Source organism: Acanthopagrus latus, chromosome 6 (assembly GCF_904848185.1).
Source record: "Acanthopagrus latus isolate v.2019 chromosome 6, fAcaLat1.1, whole genome shotgun sequence".
Lineage (NCBI taxonomy): Eukaryota > Metazoa > Chordata > Actinopteri > Spariformes > Sparidae > Acanthopagrus > Acanthopagrus latus.
The window spans coordinates 27,399,667-27,420,655 of NC_051044.1; the positions used below are offsets into that span (position 1 = coordinate 27,399,667).

Sequence of the window (20,989 nt, forward strand, 5' to 3'; positions counted from 1 at the left end):
GACAGAGGGCTTGAGTCCGGAGGTGTCGCATAATTACAGCAAAGCTACAAATTCTGAGCTTAGTCCCAGTGAGCAAATACACCAAGCATGGTACACAAGTCTTTTTTAATGATTGCATTATCTTTATTTTTTCCAGAGAAGTCTTAAAACATTTAACCATGAATGTATTATTTAGACTCGGACAGAGAGGCACCGCTCAGAGCCTCGCTTCCAGTTCTGCAGCTAACAAATCCCCCGAGGCCTGAAAAAGCAGGTGTTTCCTTTAAGACAACATTTATAAAAGAGACGTCGGTAAAACTGTCGACAGGAGACCTTAAAGCGCAAACTAAGTGGATTACGACTCTTTCTATTCTGACTTTTGATCCATGGAGGTTACGCACTTTGAAACTTTCCTCGAGCCGAGAACGGCAATTAAAAATCTATAACGTCACCGCGATGCGCGTCCGTGCATTTGTCACTTATCTTTATGTTTTCATGATATCATTGTTGCTGTTGGGGGTCTGTGTTGCACTGAATGGACAGGTTTTTAATGAGTGCACAGCAAACGTTAATGTTAGAGTAACAAGTATCAAAAGGTGCAGGTCACCTGAAAATTAAGATTCAGTCATTATCCACAAAAATGGCCATGAAACAGCTTCACTTCCAAACAGTGCTGCAGCATCTCCTGAACAGCTGAATGTTTTATTAAAAAAAAAAATCATTAATGAAACAACCTAAATAAAACATAAATGGCTCCATACAGTCTGTCAGGCACAATCTGAGTCTCCGGAAGCCCCAAGATCCCAAACTGATTTGAAAATATACTATTTACACCCTTTTAAGACAAAATATTCACTGTAGCTGCCAAGCTAAAAGCTTCACACCGTCTGAAGCCGATGCACAAGCTCGAGCAGATGTTGAGGTTTAAATGACGTCTTTTCAAATCAGTCTGGGATCTCTGGGCTTCCGCAAACTTGGCGAGGCACGCTGTATGGAGCCATTTTTGTCTGTTGCTTTTTCAAGTTTTAGAAGTCCCCATCTACTTCAAGCGCTGCTGTGAAGGTCCAGAAGTGTTTCGCGAGCTGTAACTTCAGAATATCCAGAATGGATAACGACTGACTTTTCCATTTTTGGGTTCCTTTAAACTGAGACAGAATAAGGATAAGAGTAAAAAGAGCTGGATTTCTGCACCCAAACAGCATGTTTCCCTTTTCAGAGGAACTTCAAGGCTGCGAACAGCGTTTCTCTTGGACAAAAGCATTTTCAGATTCCCACGGAACAAAGCTCAGCACAACAGAGCCCGTTGAGCCCGTCTCTATGAAAAACACACTTCTGCGTGCTGTTTTTTTTTTTTTTTTCCCTGGCTTCTTCCTTCCTTTATGTAGTGATCCAACAACTCTCACAAATGACAAAGTCCAACAACATTTGAAAGCTCATCATATATAAAACAATAATTTATTATTTCTCTCATTTTACAAGACATCAAATTGTGTGGCTAACTATGGATTTGTAAAGCTGTTAACTCTGTTCAATACATGAAACCCTATGAAAGCAAAATCGACTACAAGGTGTGCTTGAACAAACACAGACATTTAAAAATTTCAATGCGAGAAACATCCTGCTCTACAGATACGCACGTACACAATGATATCATGTTCTGATGTTCTCTACGTTATGGAACAGATGGTACGTCGCTGCTGGTGGCATTAACTTTGGGAGATCAGCACCATTGGAGAGAAATTCAAAAAAAAAAAAAAAGTGGATTTGTTACAAAAATTTTATTTTTTTAATTTACAAAAGTCCTTTTGCAAAGGATTACGTGTTCTACCTTGCAGGAAAAATAGCATTGTTTCCATAAAAGCATTAAGTATGCATAACAGTAAAATACTGATAAGAGATATATAGTACGAACAAAATAATGTAAAATAGTGTAAATGCTGGCTGTTTATGTATGGCACACGGTCTTTACACACTTTCCAAACCTTCCAAAAAAGTCAAATATCGTGTTTCTGTCTCCAAAATTATTCAAAAGAGCAAGCACAAACGGTAGAAAAGGTTGAAGGAATTTGAAAAAAAGTTTCCAAAATCGTCCTCATTGCCATGTCCCATTCACGTCGAGTCCAACCATCATCTAAAGGTGGAACATGTTTGTCCAGAAAAGGCTGTCCTTATTTCCTATGTACAAAATGTTGCCACATTGAACGAGGCAGGAATCTCTACTCCAACTGGTAGTGTCCTATGTACAGTCCATCGCGCTGCAGTCTGTCCTCCTCTGCCGCCGGAGCTCCGAGCAGGACCTAGACTGTGGTCACTGACAGCAGGGAGTTGTAAACCCTCGTGCCGTCAGGTGACTTGGTGCCGTGGGTCAGCAGTTCCTGGATGGTCATCCAGTTGTCAAATATTTTCTTATTCCTCTTTTTCATCATCTTTTTGTGGCTGAGTTCGATAATGTTGGGCTCCTTTTTGTCCTCTGGGCCGGTCTGCTCCTTCAGGCAGTCAGCTCGGCTCTGCTTCATGAACTCGCGGCGCTGCCTCTGCTCTTTGGCGCGAACCGCGTGCTGCTTCCTCTCCTCCTTGCTCCAGTAGCGGCCCATCTTCAGCTCGCTGATGGCGTCGTCGTCCGTGGTCATGCCGCTGCGCTCCTCGTGGATGCGGAGGGCGCGCTCCCTCAGCAGCTTGTCCCGGACGGGCCGCTTGGTGATGTAGCGCGTGCCGTCGCTGCGGATCTTCACCTTCCACTCCATCTTCGGCTCCAGGTCGCTGGGGCTGAGGGGGTCCCGGCACATGCTGACCAGGCTCATCTGGCTCTGGGCGTACTCCACGGCTGACTTCTGCTGGATCAGCTGCATGTAGCTCTGGTAGTGCTGGGCGTGGGCGGGGATGTGGGCGTGCTTGTAGGGAGAATGCTGCTGGGAGAAGTTCCGTCCTGACTTACTGGACTCTCTCCTCTCCTTGCTCTCTGCCTGCAGGGCTCCGTCTGGATCCTTGGAGGAGCCTCTGCTCCGGCTGGGCCCGCAGGCCTCTTGGACTGGGGACAGCAGAGTTTTGAGCATCCTGCCGTTGGAGCTGGTGGAGCCGGACGCCCCGGCCTCATTCTCCGCGCCCCGGCGGAGTGAGTTGTCTGGGGACAGCTCCAGCGTGAGCGGGGTGCTCCGGCAGCTCTCACCGGTGTTGTAGGCGCTGGAGCTGTCTTTGTCGGACTTCTCCGGCAGCTCTGTGATGTCCGACAGCTCGTGGCGGCGCGCGTCGATGCTGGTGTTGTAGTTGCGGAAGCCACTGTTGTGGAGCATCCAGGACTCGCGGCACTGCTCCCTCAGCAGCTGCATCTTGTGAGCACGGACGATGTTCAGGCACTCCAGCTCGATGGTGCGCAGCTCCTCGTTGAGCAGCTCCAGCTCCTTGTCCACGCCGTCTTGGTCCTGACCTCCTGCCCCACCCCCCTGGCAGTACAGGCCCTGGGCTCCGCTGTTCCTCATCTGGCACTTCAGCTCCAGGAGCTCCCGGAAGCGCTCGCACTCATCAGCCGTGATGCCCAGGAAGTCGGTGTCGGCATAGTCCGCGGAGATGAACGACTCGCCGCTGAAGGGCAGGTCGATGCTGCCGAGGGTGTCCTGGCTGTAGGTCAGCTTCCTGCAGCTGCCCAGCGTGTTGGAGGCCGTGGTCTGGTCATCGCCGAGGTTCTCCTGCTCCGAGCTCTCGTCGTTTCTCGTGCTCTCGTCCGTGCGACCGACGCCGCTGTCCTTCTCGTGGTGGTTGGACAGGAGCGTGGCTGTGTCTGTGGTGCCTCCGTCCTCCTCGTGCTTCTTCTGCAAAAACAGACAAGACATGGCTCAGAAACAGCGCTGAGAGAGAGAGAGAGAGAGAGAGAGAGTAAGGATTGTGGAAAGTAAGCAAGTGCACAGGATGTCATTTGCGTGGGATCATGGGAGTTATCTTGCTAACGAACCACCATTCCATATGGAAAATTGACACCATCACTTCCTCAGTGCTTCAAACTTCCAGTCTCCCTGCTACTGTAGCTGTACGGCTAACTAAGCTAACTAGTAGACTAGAACTGCATCTACATTCGGCAGCATCAGGCAGGTTACTCTGATTTCTGTTTGTTCCGAGATTGAAATAGATAATTGGTAAATTTTCACCCATTGCACATTTAATGTAAATACAAAACCTAAAAATACACACAATAACAAAGGCCTGGTTGTTTTTTGGAAATCTTCATGCAGGAATGTTACACAGCGTGTCTTTAAGAAGCCGATGTTTTGGTTAAACATAATTTATCTACTTTTACATTTACTGCTAAAAATGCTGCTTAATTTAAAACTACTCATTAAACCTTTTAATTTGACGTAAACCTACAGCAAAGACTTCATAGTCTGTTTAGTTTTGTCAGTGACTTTATGCTTTTTCACATAAACACTCTGTTTTCTACAAAGGGAATAAAAAAACCTTGCTAAATACAATCAGACAGCTGTTGCCCTCAGCAGAATTGGCTCGGCCCGAGACGATCTATAGATGAACATATGTGTTAGCGCAGATTGATTGTGCTACGTTGCCAATTCACGGCGTGCAAATGTGTGTGTGTGTGTGTGTGCATGCGCGCGAGTGGCTACCTGCTGTAGCATGCTGGCAGTGAACTGCATGGCCTGATGGTGCTGCTGCTCCAGCATGTCCATGTGGAGGTCATCCAGGAAGTCGTTCCTGTCATCATCCATCCAGCCCTCGTCCAGCTGAGACGCAGCGGGCAGAAGAGACGCCTCATTAGCAAATATTCAGCCGCAAAGTTTGACTCAGAAATGCAACATGGACCATCGACGGTGTTTGTTCGCTGGCATGAGAACAGAACTCGCTTTGAGGAACACACCGTATCTGGTTCCAGAAGTGATCATATCGGGCTCTAACATGAAATCGTTAACCTCTACAGAGATCACACCCTTAATGCCTCGCCTGATTACCTGGATCTCTGGTCTGGCCACCAGCAGAGAGATGTTCTGGTTCTCCTCGCTGGTCAGCAGCGCCACAGCTTCCTCTCGATTCTGGATCTCGACACCGTTGATCTTGAGGGACAGGAGGAGATACTGAAACGGCCTGACCATTTTTTAACACAAAATCATCATGATGATGAAACACCTGCGACTGCTGTCAGCTTACCTGAATGATTTTGTCTCCTTCTCTGATTCTGCCATCCTTGGCAGCAATGCTGTTCGGATCAATCTACGGAAAAGAGAGCGAGAGAGTCAGAGACTGAGGTTGCCGCTCTGAGATCAGCCTTACTGTGTTTAACCTTCACATTTCTGAGCAAACACAATCACTGCTGAGCGTCCAAGCAGTTGCTGTTTACTTACTGCGGAAGTATGTTTGAGACCACATACCTCGCTGATGTAGATCCCAGCCTCGTCCTCATCATCAGTCCTGTAACAGATCGTCAGGCCCAGCTTGTCATGGATGTTGGCCCGGTACAGATCCACTTCCTGGTGAGACACACTCACAAATTAATATCCCACACGTGGAGTATGTTTAAGATATTTTCCAAGACTGAGTGGAAAATGGTAACGTATTTGCTGATGTTTTTCCAGACGGACTGAATATATTGACTACGAAATGGGATCGTGGAGCAACGGCGATCCATCAATCACCGTAATGAATCTTTCAGCTGGACGCAGGGAGGCCATTGGCTTTCTCAGAGACCCGCTGACAGAATGAGAGATGGTGCAGCGGACTGCAGACAGGCAGAGTCCCGTTTTTCACATGTCAACACCTGTAATCTCACAGATACAGATAAAGATAAGGGCGGCGCTGTTCTTGGAGGGCAGAGGATGGGCTCAGTGAGGGTTAACCTCCCCAAAACAGAGTCTCAGCTGAACGCTGAAGGTGATCTATTCCATTAACTCCTCCTTTAGGAGAGAGTCGGGGGGTGTGTGCCAGACTGTTTCTTGGCCAGCTGCAGATTTTGGTTGCCCCAGCTATTTGTAAAACCGTTGCTAGGTTTGTGTGTGAAATGGTGTTGTCAAAAATACTGAATTATTAATACTAAATATTTGAAACTGTTTCAACACTCGTTTTGCATAGTGAGTAATGAGTACTAACAAGCTGTGTCTTCTCGCTCTGCTCTCTTTCCGAAAGCAAGACACACACACACACACACACGCCGCTGCAGTGTCTGCACAGGCCTGCCTCCTCCCACTGTGGTCACAAGTGAATTACCTTACATGCTGATGATCTTAACACAGTGCATTGTTTTATTTACCTTTTAATACAAATCTTAAATTTAATGCCCTCATCCTAACCTCCTTTTCTAACTGCTTACTTATTCCTAACTAGAGAGATATTGTATCAGTCTGCACCAGTTTAATTCAAGGAATGTTTTAGCCTTTAGAGACTCGAGCAGCGTGTTAATCGGTCGCTGGGAAACATCCGTAGTGTTTGTGTAGCATCACAAGCTGTGACAAAACTTCCAAAATCAAGAGTTTCGGGCCGATTAAGTGACTTTCTCACTAGCTTGAACAACTCTGACGTTGCTCACATATATTTAGAAATAGTAACATTATGATGTCATGGTTATGCAAATAAAATGCAAGTTGGCGACTTTCTGAGCAGCTTTCCACTCACAACACACGTTTTAGAAGGGCATACGATACACTGATGGCACATGAAGCTCAACTTGTAAAAGTGGGTTTTACTTTGTTTTATTTTTATCTACATCTGCAGGCATGAGAAAGATGTGCCCCAGTGTCTTTATAAAGAATGTCCTGGAAATATCCAACGATGCAAACAAGCTACATACATCCATTTTTTTTTGTGTGTAGCCGAGGCTACACAGCAGCTGGCCTGCACATACTGGGTGTAAACAATATAGTAACAACTCATCTCTGTCTAACAAGTAAGATTTTTGTTAGGTGCAACCCATTTTCATTTAGAGTTGTAACATTCTGCACTTGGGTAACACTTTCATTATGACTGTGTTTGAGCTTAGGAATGGTTGGTGCCAGAGAAGACAAATGAACAAGAAATCTCAACGAGTCGTGAAAACCTAAATATATTTCAAAGCTAAGCGGACACACACAGTATTATTTCCAATATTTTTTTGGATGAAATGTAAACATTAATGTCAGCTACATGAAGACACAAACAGAGTTTCAACGGATTGTTTGTCAGTCACTCTCTTCTAAGACGGATAGCTCTCTCCACAAGGACACTGGGGTTAGTCAGTGTTTGCCTTCTGTGCATCTGCCATTAGCCGCCCTGAACTTTACCTCTCTGGCCTCAGCCTCACGGACATCATTAATATCAAACAGTAGGTGGCTGAGCTTTAATGGGGAAGGGGGGGTGGTGGTGGTGTCAGGTTTGGGCGGAGGTCACTGAAGGAGCACAACAAAGGCTTGATCATGGCCTCATCATGGCCTCACCCAGGCATTGTTAGCGCGCATCATCAGATTCATCACCGCAGACCTATTATCTGCGCCATCTAATTATCCGGCGGGCCCCGTCTCCACCGCGTAGGAGCCGAGGAAGACTTATTAGGCCTTGTCACTAATAAGTAATGATGTCACCGTTGTGCATCTGCTGGAACAAACCGGCAACTCGATTTCTGTCTGGCCTACATCTCAGCGTCTGTATGTCGGGAGAGCGGCCCATCAATAACTGTGATATATCGTGATCTGCGGTCGCTAGCGCGGCCATTTGGACTGGAGACGCACAGGCGACCTTGGGTCTGCTTATGTACCAATAACGCGTCTCTGTCTGAATGTAGATCTTCATTGAAAGGAGGAGAGTGGAGATGAATGGGGGGAGCCTCATATTTTACCTCATATTCCAGCTCCTCGCGCTCTATGTCCTGCTGTATGCCCTCCAGGAAGTCATTGGGGTCGAAGTATGCATGTCCTGGAGGATGCCTGAGAGGAGACAAAGAGTGTCAGATAAAGTGGACGGGAGCGGAATGCAAATTTAACGTGCACATATATATTTAAAAAAAAAAAAATACATAAAATAATTTACTAACACATTAATCATCTTGGATTTAATTTGCCCCAGAGTTTGCAAATTAAATGAGAAGTAGGGAGGAAGTAATGAGTCAATGTAGAATTCACTCTTGAATCAGATATATATGGAGCTACACCCAGAGGCTAATCACAAATTAACATGCCCTGTTATTAATTTGACTCAGAAATCAATTAAAGAAATCAGAATTATTCATTGAAGGGCAACTGCTGCTGACACCGAGTGTAAAATGTAGCCAGACGTTGTGCGCTCCAGGGCCCAACACACACACACACACACACACACACACACACACACACACACACACACACACACACAGAAACAATCGACGCAATTTGGGAATATGTAAATCTAAAGGAAGTGAACCATCATTTTAATGTGTCTGTGTGCCCCGGAGGAGCAGCCATCTCCAGTAAGTGACAGGAGGGACATTTTTCTCCTCACCTTCAGAGGCATTGTGGGTGATCACAGCAGGGTGGGTCTGCAGGAGGAGATAAGGTGCTGCTCTCTTAACGAAGGTGAGAGGTCTGATTGCGTCTACAAAGTGAAGTGACCTTTTCAGCACCGCTAACTTCTGACACCAAATTATTCCCATATCTTCCCGTTAAAAACGCACTTCTTTGAGACGTGCTTAATGATCCTTTTGTCACCGCAGCGATAATAAAACCAATCAAGAGGTTTTTAAAGTCAGTTTCAGGCCAATCAGTCTCTACTTGACATCTCTTACCTGGCTGGTGTATAAAACTTTGTAATGAAAATAAGTTTCCACAGAGTGACGGCTCCTTCAGCTCATTCAAGGACCGAATATGGCCGACATTAGGAAAGGTTTTGTGGCCGTTGACAGGCCTGATCTGGGCCCAAAATCAGAAACAAATCAATCATTTTCTGCCACTGTCACCATATTTAACTGTTCCCTGGCACAAGAGGACGCTAGATTTTGTGGATGTAGATTGGGCTGATCAGGCCCCAAATAGAAGAATAATTCCATGAGTGTCACCACCTTCGGCTGGTTTTTGGCAATGGAGGACTGAATACATCAGAGACTAGGCTACTTTTTCTGGGCGTACATATCACAAAATGGGAATTCAGACCGAGAGAAGTGCAACGAGTATTGCTTCAGGTACCAATAAGATGGTTTAATACAATCCAGAAGTGCTGGTTTGAGTAATAAATCCACCAGTTTGAAGGCATTTGAGACACCAAAACACTGCCTACATGGGGGATTATAATACACCCAGACAGGCTCTTCAGACACTGTGCTGTGGCAAAAGTTGAGCCAAGCACAACTTTGTTGCCGGAGGCCCTCTGTGTCAACACCTGCCCATGGTCGACTTTAAATCGATGAGGGAGCTATTTTCCGTTGCGTTTGCTGTTGCTTGTCTGTGCACAGCGACCCAGGTGTGCCAGATGTAGGCCACTGCGAACCAATACATCATTTCCACAGTAATCGAAGAGACAAATTCTGTGTTCTTTATCATCTCTAAGGTTGTTTAATCAGTGGTTGTTTGCATGTGGCCGACATGTGTTAGGAGCTACAGACGGATGTAGGACACAGCTGCAGATACAGGACTAGAAAATGGAGAAGGCCCTAAATAAAGTTCTCTGTCGACTTACTCCTCTGGAAGCAGATACTCCTCCAGCTCCGTCATGGGGGGTGAAGATGGAGGCAGCTTTGTGAGGGCCATGATGTGCTGGAGGGTGATGTCGGTCTGGGTGCTGCTGTCGGAGACCTGGAAGTCAGCGACCGGGCCAACCAGTTTGGTATGCGGGGGTCGGCGCAGCACCTGGACCATGATGGGCTCCTTGGCGGTGCGGAAGGCCTCCACCGCCTGGTCGTGGGTGGCCTTGGACAGGTCTTTGCCATTGACCTGCATAAAGAAGAAGAAGAAGAAGAAGAAGAAGAAGAGAGGAACCGATCAGCGACTGTGGTTGAAAAGTCTGTTTAGTTTGTCTATGGAGAAGAGAGAGGAAGGGGTTTTTTTTCCACTTGGTGTTGTGATCTGTTAGACTGAAGAGGCTACTCATTATTCCAAACGGATGTGATCATTATCTCTGATGATTAAGGCCTCACACGGAGCTCTGTGCCCACACAATCTCAGCAGTGATATCTGTTCGAGAAATGACTCATTACTGCCTCAGCTTGTTTTACAGGGTCACAGTCGGACCAAGCCGAATAAGACCTTAATTAGGACGAGTCCCCCTTTAATTAATCAAGGTCATTAGCCGAGGCTGCGTGGAGGAGCCCTCATTTAGCTAAGTAATTTCTCAGCAGAGGATAAATTTGACCTGCTGTCAGAGACAGTGGAGTGGGTGCCGCGCTCCAACCTGAGAAGATTAATTTGAGCAAAAGGCCAGAGCATGTCGCCGAGAAGAGGCTAATTAAGTTTGGTTGAGCCACTTAAAGCCTCTGTGTGCTGATGAACGATGAGCGCGAGCCCCGCTCTCAACAGTCTGTGTCACCGGATCTAATCAGACTTAAAATTGAATAAAGGAGATTTAAGTCTGCGCACAGATCTACGCTGTCCAAAATGTCAGGCGGGGCAAGTGGATTAACTTTGAGATTTTTCCGCTTCGGCCCAAATGCCATCATGTCACTGTCCCACCACACTGCTGCGTTATCAACATCAGGCTCTGAGAGAAGAGGGAGATTTTACGGGGCACGAGCACGAGGCCTCAGCTCAACACCATCAGCCCAATATAACGCCACACTACTAATTAAGTGAATAAATATGAGCATGCTGAAGTTAACAGATGTTTGACGAGAAAAAAAGACAGTGTTCGCCCCCAGATGGGGTTATTCATTTAGTCCAAAATGGAGACAGGAAAGAAGAGAAAAATGGTGCCAGGCTGACCTCATAATGAAAAACCTGTCTATTGCCAGCTTAATTAATCTTAAATCAATCACACAAAAACACAAAAAAAAACATGGTGGTTTGTGCGTGATCAGCTCTGCCTCTGGGTTAGTGTTGGCAGCCATGACATGTGTCACTTATAGAAGCTGAGAAACACCCATTTGATTTGCCCCACTATGAAATAAGGAGACTTAATGAGTGTGTTAGGACCCCCTCCAAGTGGGGAAGAGAGAAATGACCAATCAGGAGCACAGCGGGGGAAAGGGTTAAAAGTAGAGAGACTCCCATGTATATCTGGAGTGTTGGCAGGTTTAGTAAAAACCCAAAGCAAGGAGCACCCCAGTAGCTCAGTTAGTAGAGCGAGCGCCCCGTGTACATCCTGTTCCCTGTCCATCTTCAGCTGTACTATCAAAATAAAGGAATTAAAAAAAGGCCGGAAAAACAATAAAAAAAAACAAAAGGAGCAGCGGCCTAGTGAACTTCATAGGTGAAGTCCCCCTGCAGCCGCCTGCGCGAAAAACTGCATTCTGGGTCAGCAGCAGCACCACACTGGCCCCTCAGCTTCATCGGGCTTTACACAGAGCTGCTGTTCCGCTCTCAATCTCCACATCACACGGAATTTGTTGGTTTGTGATTCCTGGATGTGTTGAAAGCTTTGATAGGATCTCAGCCCGGGGCTCTCCTCATTTCACACACTCGACGCTCCCACCCGCCTGCCACACACACGCACACACACACACACACACACACACAAAAAGCTCTCTTTAGAGTGAATCCACTCTCTAGCAGGAGCTGGTAGTGTTGTAGGTCATTAGGTGTGTCATAAATCTTCAGCGTCCCCTTCCCGCTATTCCTGACATGTAACATGCATGCAGGTCCGTGTCTCAAGATTAATTTTCTGATAAACATGTGGCTGGTTGGCGCGCCCGCCTCTGGCCGAGGCTGCCTCATCGGGATTCATGGCGTAGTTTGCGGACTGAACTGTGGCGCTTGCAACATCAGGAGAAGCTGTGATATTAAACCGCCTCCAGGGAGTGATCGCCGCGCACATACAAAAACCGACTCTGACTCAGACAATGTAGAAGCCGAGTGCATAGTTCTATAAAAGAGTATGCATAGACATCAGAGGCGCTGGGGCTTGTATGTGTGTGCAGGAACGACGGGAAGTTAATGCAGAAGTTTGATGAGGCCCACTAATAACCAGAGCAGATTAATGCTAATCCTAGTCCTGCAGGATAATTGGATCATCTCAGTGGACTTAAACTTCTACTTCTTCGACATTAAAAATTAATAGCTCATCTATTTGCAGTTTGCTCTGCATAATCCTACACGGACACACGGGAGTTACCGTATCACAGAATGCTAATGTGAGAAATCCTGCTGCAGACGTTGAGCTTTAAGGCCGAAGTCCTCTCATGCAAAGATCCAACACAAGTGAAGAGAACATCTGAACTCCTGGTGCCAACAATAAGCCTTCCTGAAATCACACGGGACCTCACGTCCGCAGCCATCTTTGTTTCCCACCGCGAGCCACGGCGTTGTACATCAGCTGAGGAATACAAGCGCCTTTGTGCTTTCTTCCCTCTGCGTGGAGGCTCCGAGCAGTCAGACCTGGTTGCCAGGAATCCCGGGGCTACTCGAAGGCAGTGAACCGGAGACAAAGCCTTTAGCCCCCCCCAGTCTCGCCGAGCCCCCGGAGCATTCTGCCTCAGTGCTCTCAATGGGGGGAGCCTCCTCCCAGCTGTGGAGGGGGTCCCACGACCTCCATTCACCGCGCTCACCTCTGACACGGAGCGGCCCTTTGCAGCACACTGGGAAAAAACACACAACACTCCCCGGACACAATACACAATTGCTCCGCCACCGCTGGGCTCTCCGACCACGCCGCGTTGACCCTGCGCTCTGACACGGCCGCGGTTCAGCTGGCTGTGGCTTGAACAGTTCTGGTTCCCCTGAATACCTGTTTAACTGTAATCCCAGGCTTGATTCGCCAGCACAACGCAAGGATGACTGACATGCAGAAATGACTGTCAGCGTCTGGTGCATCCTTTGAGAGGGGTTTCGGTTAAACCCATTTTAATGACAGGAGGGCAGGAAGGCCCCACTTAAAGGAATACTGATTAGGTCCAACTGCAAGTCTGCTGTGTTGGAGACAGCGGCCTGGTGAGGAATTTACACAGCCATGGCTTTGTTTCTCATTTTCTTTAATTAAAATATCACATCGGACCTCTAAAGCAACAGTATCCCTGCACAGGTTCTGGATTTCAGTTTCTCCTCTTCGCCTCATGTGACGGCTACATCAGCCTTCAGCATTCTGGGTAATAATTAGGGGCAGCAAGGGCGAGCCCCGCTGATGTGGGAAGCTCAGTGAATGTGTGTGTGTGTGTGTGTGTTTGTGTGCGCCTATTCAGTGATTGCTAACCTGCTGCCAAAGCTGGTTATCTAGCAGGCGGCGAGCTCAATCTCTTGCACTATCATCTCTGTATAATGTATAGATGGGCTGAGGCTGCCCCAGGTTTTTATTCATTCCTTATTCAATCTGTGAGTCTCACTGAAATTGAGCTTTCTTATTCATGAGAGCCCCGATCACGAAATAATAACAATTACAGTGGTAATTTTATATCATTATGACATTGAATTGACCGTTTTCCGAGCCAAGGCCCACGCTCAGTTTTTCTATCCTTACATTTCACATGCGCTTCAATCACTCGTAATTCAACCTTTATTTATACTTAAATATCAGTTTTGTGCATCCATCCAATGTCGAAGCAAACTGATGTAAACTATTGAAATGCTGCAAATGAAGCGAAATAAAAATATTCAATCTGTATGAACTACACAAAGCATAGCCATTCGTGGCTGTGATAAACACAAAAGAAAAGGCAGAATTCGGAAACAAAACCAACTGTTTGCCACCTACCAAAGAAGAAGAAAAGGAAGACGACGAAGAAACAAAACCAGAAGCCTCAGCCACCTACGAGGGATTTAATCTGGGAATGGGAATGTTGGAATATCTGTCGACAGCTGACACAGCCTCTCCTTCTGCATCTCTTGGAGCAGAAACAGCTGATCAGTCATAGTAAAAGTTTGTCATCGTTATCTGGAAAAAGTGTTTCCATCCAAATATCAAGTTTGTTGTGAAATTAAGAAGCTTTCTTGCGATACTTCAGGTGACTGATGGAAACACGGCAGATTTTTATCAGATTTTATCAGCTAAATCATCGGATTCTATGAGGAAAATGCTTTTTGGCCACAGGTGATGTTTCGTTGTTGTTGTTACTTGACAGGCCTGATGTTTCCAGCCACAGTTGCTCAACCAAGATTGGATACTAGCTGGTGAAGGGGTTAAACAAACAGGTGCTTATAATCAATCATAATAAAAATAAAACACATTGAAATACATGAACGCAAAAACCTGGCAGTCTGCTAAAGAAGCTGTCACCGACAGTAACAGAGCGCTAATCAGAAAAGTCCCCAGCCCCCTCCTCTAATCATTATCATACAGAGAAGCTGTTGCAGGATATTCAGTTAATTCACTGACTGTGTTGTGTAACATTAGTCTTTGATACGGCCATTCAATCACCACGTAATCCTTTAATAAAGAGGAGAAGAACATCATTAAAGAGCCAGTGTCTCTGCTGCTTGGGGAAACGCAGTGAGGTGAACAGAGTGGAAACTCTGCCAGGCAGACGGTGCCTTTCAGGGCCGGCCGGAGGAAAACCCTGGGAACTTCACTCTATAGATGAGCGTTTTAAAGAGCCTTGAGAGCCGGGGCCGCTCGCCTCCTCTTTCTGGTCGGATACACCTCTTAGACGAATTCTTCAAAGTCTGTATTTCGGAACAGAGAGCGAGCGCTGACGTGATGGAGAGCATGAAGACTTGAAGGCTTAACTTCCGGCGGGGGGGGGGCCTATATAACGTATGAGTGGCTGTCTGAATGTGGGTCATTCTGCTTGAAAAACACAGTTAATCCCTCTTTTATTTCACTTTTAACCGTTTTCATAAGAAAGAAAAAAAAATTTTCAAGGACCAGCCAATAATTTCTCAATGTGTGTGTGCGGATGTGTCCCGAAACCTGAGCATGCTGTTCTTTTAACTGACTGGACAGAACAGAACAGTCCCCATGAAAACACTGCGCTCTTTATTTACCACAGTGTGCGAGCTTACCCAGGATTACAGAATAAACAGCTAAAAACGTAATGCTGACTGAAAGAGACACCACTGTGTACTTTCACCTAATCTCATCCAAGCATGGGACGTTGTATTATCCACAGTGGATCAATTAAAAACACCCAAATCACATCCAGGAGGCTTTCCGCTCCATCTCTCGGGTCTGAAAAAACTGAAGGTGAGAACTTTTTCCTCGACTTTAACGATCATCTGTTTCCGAAGGAGCTCTGGAACTGAACGCTGAATCTTAAATATGAGGAATGATTTTCTCTCCCAGGGATTTATTACTGAAACTCCGCAGCCTGCCAGCATTAACCCGCGATCATTCACACAATTCACACAGACCTGGACTTAAAGCTAATCTGCGGTAACCTTGAAATGAAAGCAGACAACGCTCAAAAGGTTTATTTAAAATAAAAAAAAAACGCAAAGACATCTTGAATGAAAAACCTTTACGCTGCTCGAGGGAGGCTGGAGAAGATGGTCTGATCGGAGTACATCTGTCTGCCCCTCAGCACAGATACGGTATAAGACCAGAGCTATGAAGTTAAACTAAAGGTGGAATAGTCGAGGGTAATAACAGCAAACATACTGAAACCTGGCGGTGCGTCATGCTTCATTAGCGCCGTTATCTCTCACGCTGCTACCCGAGGCCTCCCCTCTCCTTCCAGCCTCCACAGCTCCACACACATGCAGCGACCCGCACAGTAAACATGCCTTTATCCTCCGAGGGCTGACAGCGCATGGAGCTCCATGCTGGGGCCAAGTGTGTTTATTCAAGTCAGCATGTCAAGTTTGCTCCGACAGCGATCAAACAGAGCTGTACTCCACTGGAGGAAGGGGAAGCCTCTCGCTCAAAAACAAACCCCCCAAAAAAACACTAGAATATGATAGAGCCACAATAAAACCCCTGGATGTCCACAGATGGACCACGGTGGCTCCTTTTTTGCAGCCTAATGATGAGAAATAATCGTCCTCCACCCTCCAAATGCGCAAAAATAAAACGGAGCTATTGAGCAACCCGCTCGCAAGGCCGCACATGTTTTATTCATTACCGGGTGTACAAATAAAGCACTTACAAGGTGCATGTACACTAATTTTACAATCAGCAAACTCTTAATCATGTACCTAGCGTGGTAATCAGCTTCATGCACTGCTGCTCTTGTAAAACCATCGCTAATTGATGCAAATTAAGAGCAGCGCTCTACAGGAAACAGCCTCTTTCTGGAGGAAGAGGGAGTTTAAATGATCCCGTCCCTGCCTCGCTGGAAAAGGAGCGCACTGACTCGTCCGCACACCGCAAACCAACATCTGTGACTCCCATAAGGATTTAGAGTCGTGGCGGATTTCTGCTTTAATATATTTACCATTTGCTAAGCAAGAAGCTACTAATCTCTGTCACTTATGTCACAGCTAAGGCTGAAAAAATAAGACTCAGTAGCGACACTAAGCTGTTTGTCATCCTGGACACTTTACATGTATACATCCATCCTGGATCATGAATTGATACATACCGTGATACAGAAATGTTACGGCAACAACGGATGTGAATGTCCAGTTGCAAAGTTTCAGTTACCAACAATCCAGTGAATCCAGAACAACCAGGTATAGATATCATGTCTTGATATATACAGTCTGGTCAGATTTGCTAGAAGGATTTAGCCGGCAAAATTACTAGTCAGTCAGAGGCTGTTGTTTTTCCAAAACCAGAATATTAATAGTTGCAGTCAGACCTTTGTCTAGTAGTGGAGATGGGCTAAGCATGAATTATTAATGGAGAGGCCACCTTACAGTTTTATATACAGTATAATGTGCCACCTAACTAAATCTATCAAAAATGTCAACAAGAAAGTGGCAACGACGGCACAGATTAGTTAAATTCTGCACATTTTTGTGAAAGCTGTGGGATGCCTGCTCATATCAGCCGCCATCATATCCTCTGTGCACCCCTCCACCCTTGGCTTGCACGATCACTGCTGGCTTTCTCACTTCTGTCAGGGAGTAGTTACATCTCTGTTGTGGCTGTGATCCCTCTCTGTCACTTGCCTTGGACTGATGGCGAGTACACGGGCTCCCGTGAGTGCTCCCCTGTGGCAGCCCGCCACCTGCTCCAGTGTTTAACAGATGTGACGGCGCACCGGGGCTGATCTCGGCCGTTATTAAAAAACACACGGTGTCAGGCTCCGGCGGCCGCGCTCGCTAGCTGGTGATCCCTGCTTTGTCTCTGTGTGCCGTCTGTGTCGGGCCTCATTACAGGGACAGAGACGTGGGGCCGAGTGAGCCATCTTTGCCGGTTCTCCCTTTCTGTTGACGGCTTTGATGACGGGGGTCTCTGACAGTGGGGGCAGAGGACTGAGGGGATGAAGGGGTCGTCTTGTACAAATATTTCCATCTCATTTTTCTCTCTGCCTGGTTCAGAGGATGTCACACTGAGACCATCTGGCACTACGACAACTTGGCTTTTTGAGCCGAGCATGACATCTTTGCCGCCTTCGATCAGAAAAACGGCTAATTAGGCAGCGGCACATGCAAAGTGTCGGACAGGAAATTCTTCCAGCGGGCTCATTTGTAAACTTCTATTTCTCAGCAGATCAATCGTTTCTTTTTTTTTGGTTTGGATGCTGTTCCTCTGCGGGGAACTGAGAGATAGAAAGAAAAAAAAAAACGACAGAGAGCGACGGATACAGAGAGACATAAGAAAGCGAGGGACTAAGCAGACAAACAATAGTCCAGATCAGTTCAGCACGGATCAGAGCCTCAATAGCCAGCTTGTGCTAAAGCTCTAATTAAGCTCTGGGTCTTGTATGAGCCGCAGCACGGCGCCACAGCCATTACAGGGTGCTTCTGGAGAGATTTAGAGCCCTAGGACTGTCAAACAGAGTTTCCAAGGCCTCTACCTTGAAGTCCCTGACAAAAGCAGCTGAGCTTACTTCTCCACATGGTGCTTACCTTTAGCTTTGAAGAAAGGAGCGAGGGGTTTCGCCGATGTCAGGAGGGTCAAGTTTGAAAGGGAGCGCCGAGCCCGCTGCAGCTCAGGCCTTTAATGATCCAAAGGAAAAAAGGGAAAATGCTTATCCAAAACGCCATGTTGGCAGCGTCTAACAGACCGTAACCATGTTTGACTTCCAGCGCATCTCGATCGACAATCGGCGCTGTAAACAAACATTTGCATAAGTGCCTTCCTTCGTTCCTTCGAGAAAATAGTGTATGCTGATACTGAAGCTCCTCATTAATCCTATCCAAACAGACTGCTAACGTTGGCGAGTGTTTCTGCTCCCGCCAGGACTGATAGAGCGCCTTCAGGAAAAAAAAAAACAAAAAAAATGATGTGCAGTCTGTTGACTCTTACAAAACAGTGTAAAAAACGTATTTTTCATGCTTTCATCATGGGACTTGGAACTAAGGTGTTTAATGAACTGGAAAGATTTCAAGTGTTCATGGATTATTGAGTCCTCAGAGAGATGACAGGGAGAACACAGTGGGCGCTGTGCCAGGCTCGCTGATCAAGAGGATCTGCCTGCATTATCAGCAAGGAGAAGAAAGACCTCCCAGAATCCCCCCAGAGGTACAAGCTCGAGACGTGCCCACACAGACTTCATTTACCACCGTCGAGTGTGCCAGGGAAAGGCAGAGCACCACAAAAACTCCTACGATTAATGCAGGGGGAAAAAACAGGTCTGCAGTGTGTGTGAGCCCTGTGGTATGATGCCCTCATCAAGAACCAGCGCTGATGTTTGATAGTAAATGAACATCATCACATGATCATTACCCTCAGAGCCGTAATCATTACCGTCAAGGTTCAAGTACCTGTGGATAGGTCCAAGCCCCACCCCACCACCCGATCCCAACATCCTGACAAGAATTAGGACACCCTAGTCCTAGGTGTAAACTCTTACATCTGAGGGGTAGGACTAACCGGTAGGGGCAAGGGGGGTATTGGTAATTGGAAAATGTTGAGCCTGCACAAATCAAACAAGCCCTTGGCCGTGACTGACTATGACCATTGGTACAAAAAGACAGCACTGCACTGAGCTGACTTCTGACTGCAAACATTGTCATTTTATCAGGTATTTTGCACACACAGCTGAGACCAATGACTTCACTGCCCTTTGTAAAACTTGCAGAAAACATGAATGTGCTCCAGTTTCACTACCACCCAAAAAACTCAAATACCCAAGCTTAATGCGGGCAAAATGAGCCTGAACCCTGCGTTCATTAACAACTGATAGTAGTTGTAGGTTATGATTGCACTGTCTAGTTGGATGTATGTAATGATTACACAAAAAAAGTGTTGATCATTGTGGTATAGTTGGCCAAAGGCCAAGAAAACTTCACATTTCTCAATCTGGGTGAACAGACACACTATTAAGCCCCCTGGTTGTTATTATTACTGCAATTAGTCACTCTTTGAGTTAAAGAGAGATAATTACAAGGTGTGGCCTTGGAAGTTTATCAAGTTTAAAAATGATCAGGATTTTGCTTTGAAGTCTTGCAAGTCTTCCATTCTGGCAACTCCAGTCTGACTCAACTCCAAGTCTACAGTCTGCAGCTCCGCCTGATGATGAGTGCCAGAAATAAAAGATATACAAATTAGAGCTGTACCTTTCTCTGCGTGACTGACAAGAGAAAAAAAACCTCACATAACTTTTCTGTAAGAGAAAAAGACAGAAAAGCACAGCGACAATGATCTGTCACTGTATCAGTTGATGGAAAGATAGAAACATCTTTCAGTCTAAACAATGAAAACAAAAGAAGTAGTTTGATGGTGAGAAGCAGCGTGGGATCATGGGAGTTGTTGTCTTAGATGGTAACAAAAACAATGTTTCTGAGGACTGTTTGTCTGCTGTGACTCAGGCAGACATAAATTTGGATGAAATTACGTTTTATATAAGTTTCATGTTGTGTCTAGTCATGTTCGGGGACTTCCTTCCTCCCTTTCTACCATATCATCTGGCATTTACCCAAAAGTTACCCTTTGTTGTTACCCTAAATAACGGTACAGATTTTCCTGGGTTCTTTGAAGCATTTGGGATAATTTAGGTAGACAACACAGCAAAATTCATGAGAAACCTCTAGTTGTTCTCAGACTTTTTCTTTTGGGTTTGGACTGTTGGTGAGACAAGACGAGACATTTGAAGAAATCAACTTCGGGCTCTGAGAAGCTGTAATGGACAGATTTCACTCGGCTCTGACGTTTCATAAACAAAACAGTCAATCAGTTCAAGGGCAGAACAGTCAGCAGATGAATCGATGATAAAAATGGCAAATTTGAAGAGAGACATTTTCCCAGCCGGATTCCTTCCATCACCATTCTCAAGATTTACGACAGCATATAGACTGAAAGTGCTCCACAAACCATCTGTGTTATCTCTGCTGTCATGCGGGGCAGCTGATTGGCTTGTCTGAGGGAAGCAAAATGACAAATGACTTGTCATGTTCAAGCCAACGCACCGATGTAGTCCGCACGGCCTCAGCGGCAGACAGACTAACTGACGACAGTAAAGACTGCTGTGAGATGAACAGAAGTAGTTGAGCGACCGGCCAATCCTGGATAAGTGACAGGCGAGATGACACGGTGACCGAGGAGACGAATGGAACAAAAGAAATGACAGCTCTCGTCCACACACCATGTTTTCGCTGTTATTAGCGACCGGTTGGGGGTAGAGGAGTGGAGGGCTTTCTGACCCCAATATCAGCACCCGTAATCCGTTTATTATGCCACTGCATAACACCCATCCTTTGACAGAGGCGAAAACCTTTTAGTCTTTTTTTTTTTTTTTTCGTATTATTCCACGAACAGACCTGATCAAAGTGGAACTATTTGCAGGCACAATGTCTTTCTCCGCCTGACGGGAGGGAGCTGTTTTTTGGGAGCGAATAATGAGTGAGATCCACAGAGAGCTTGATCATTACGTTCATTTAAACCAGCCACAAGCCACTCGGCACCCTGCGCAGTAAATGGAGATGTAATTTGGTGTGATAGGAGGATAACA

The 20,989-nt window shown here is 46.2% G+C and overlaps 1 protein-coding gene across 5 annotated transcripts in view; it reads right to left on the minus strand.

Moving 5' to 3' along the window:
• Positions 1 to 1,412: 1,412 nt before the first annotated feature.
• Positions 1,413 to 20,989, minus strand: part of pdzrn3b (PDZ domain containing RING finger 3b) — a 102,342-nt gene continuing 82,765 nt past the window's right edge. For all 5 annotated transcript variants that reach the window (XM_037102060.1, XM_037102058.1, XM_037102061.1 and 2 more), the window contains 7 exons: positions 9,589 to 9,842; positions 7,781 to 7,868; positions 5,349 to 5,447; positions 5,128 to 5,190; positions 4,932 to 5,033; positions 4,590 to 4,706; positions 1,413 to 3,785 (listed from right to left, as the gene is read on the minus strand). In XM_037102060.1, the coding sequence (XP_036957955.1) occupies positions 2,277 to 3,785; positions 4,590 to 4,706; positions 4,932 to 5,033; positions 5,128 to 5,190; positions 5,349 to 5,447; positions 7,781 to 7,868; positions 9,589 to 9,842 (2,232 nt within the window). In that variant the 3' untranslated portion in view covers positions 1,413 to 2,276. The remainder of the gene's footprint in view (positions 3,786 to 4,589; positions 4,707 to 4,931; positions 5,034 to 5,127; positions 5,191 to 5,348; positions 5,448 to 7,780; positions 7,869 to 9,588; positions 9,843 to 20,989) is intronic.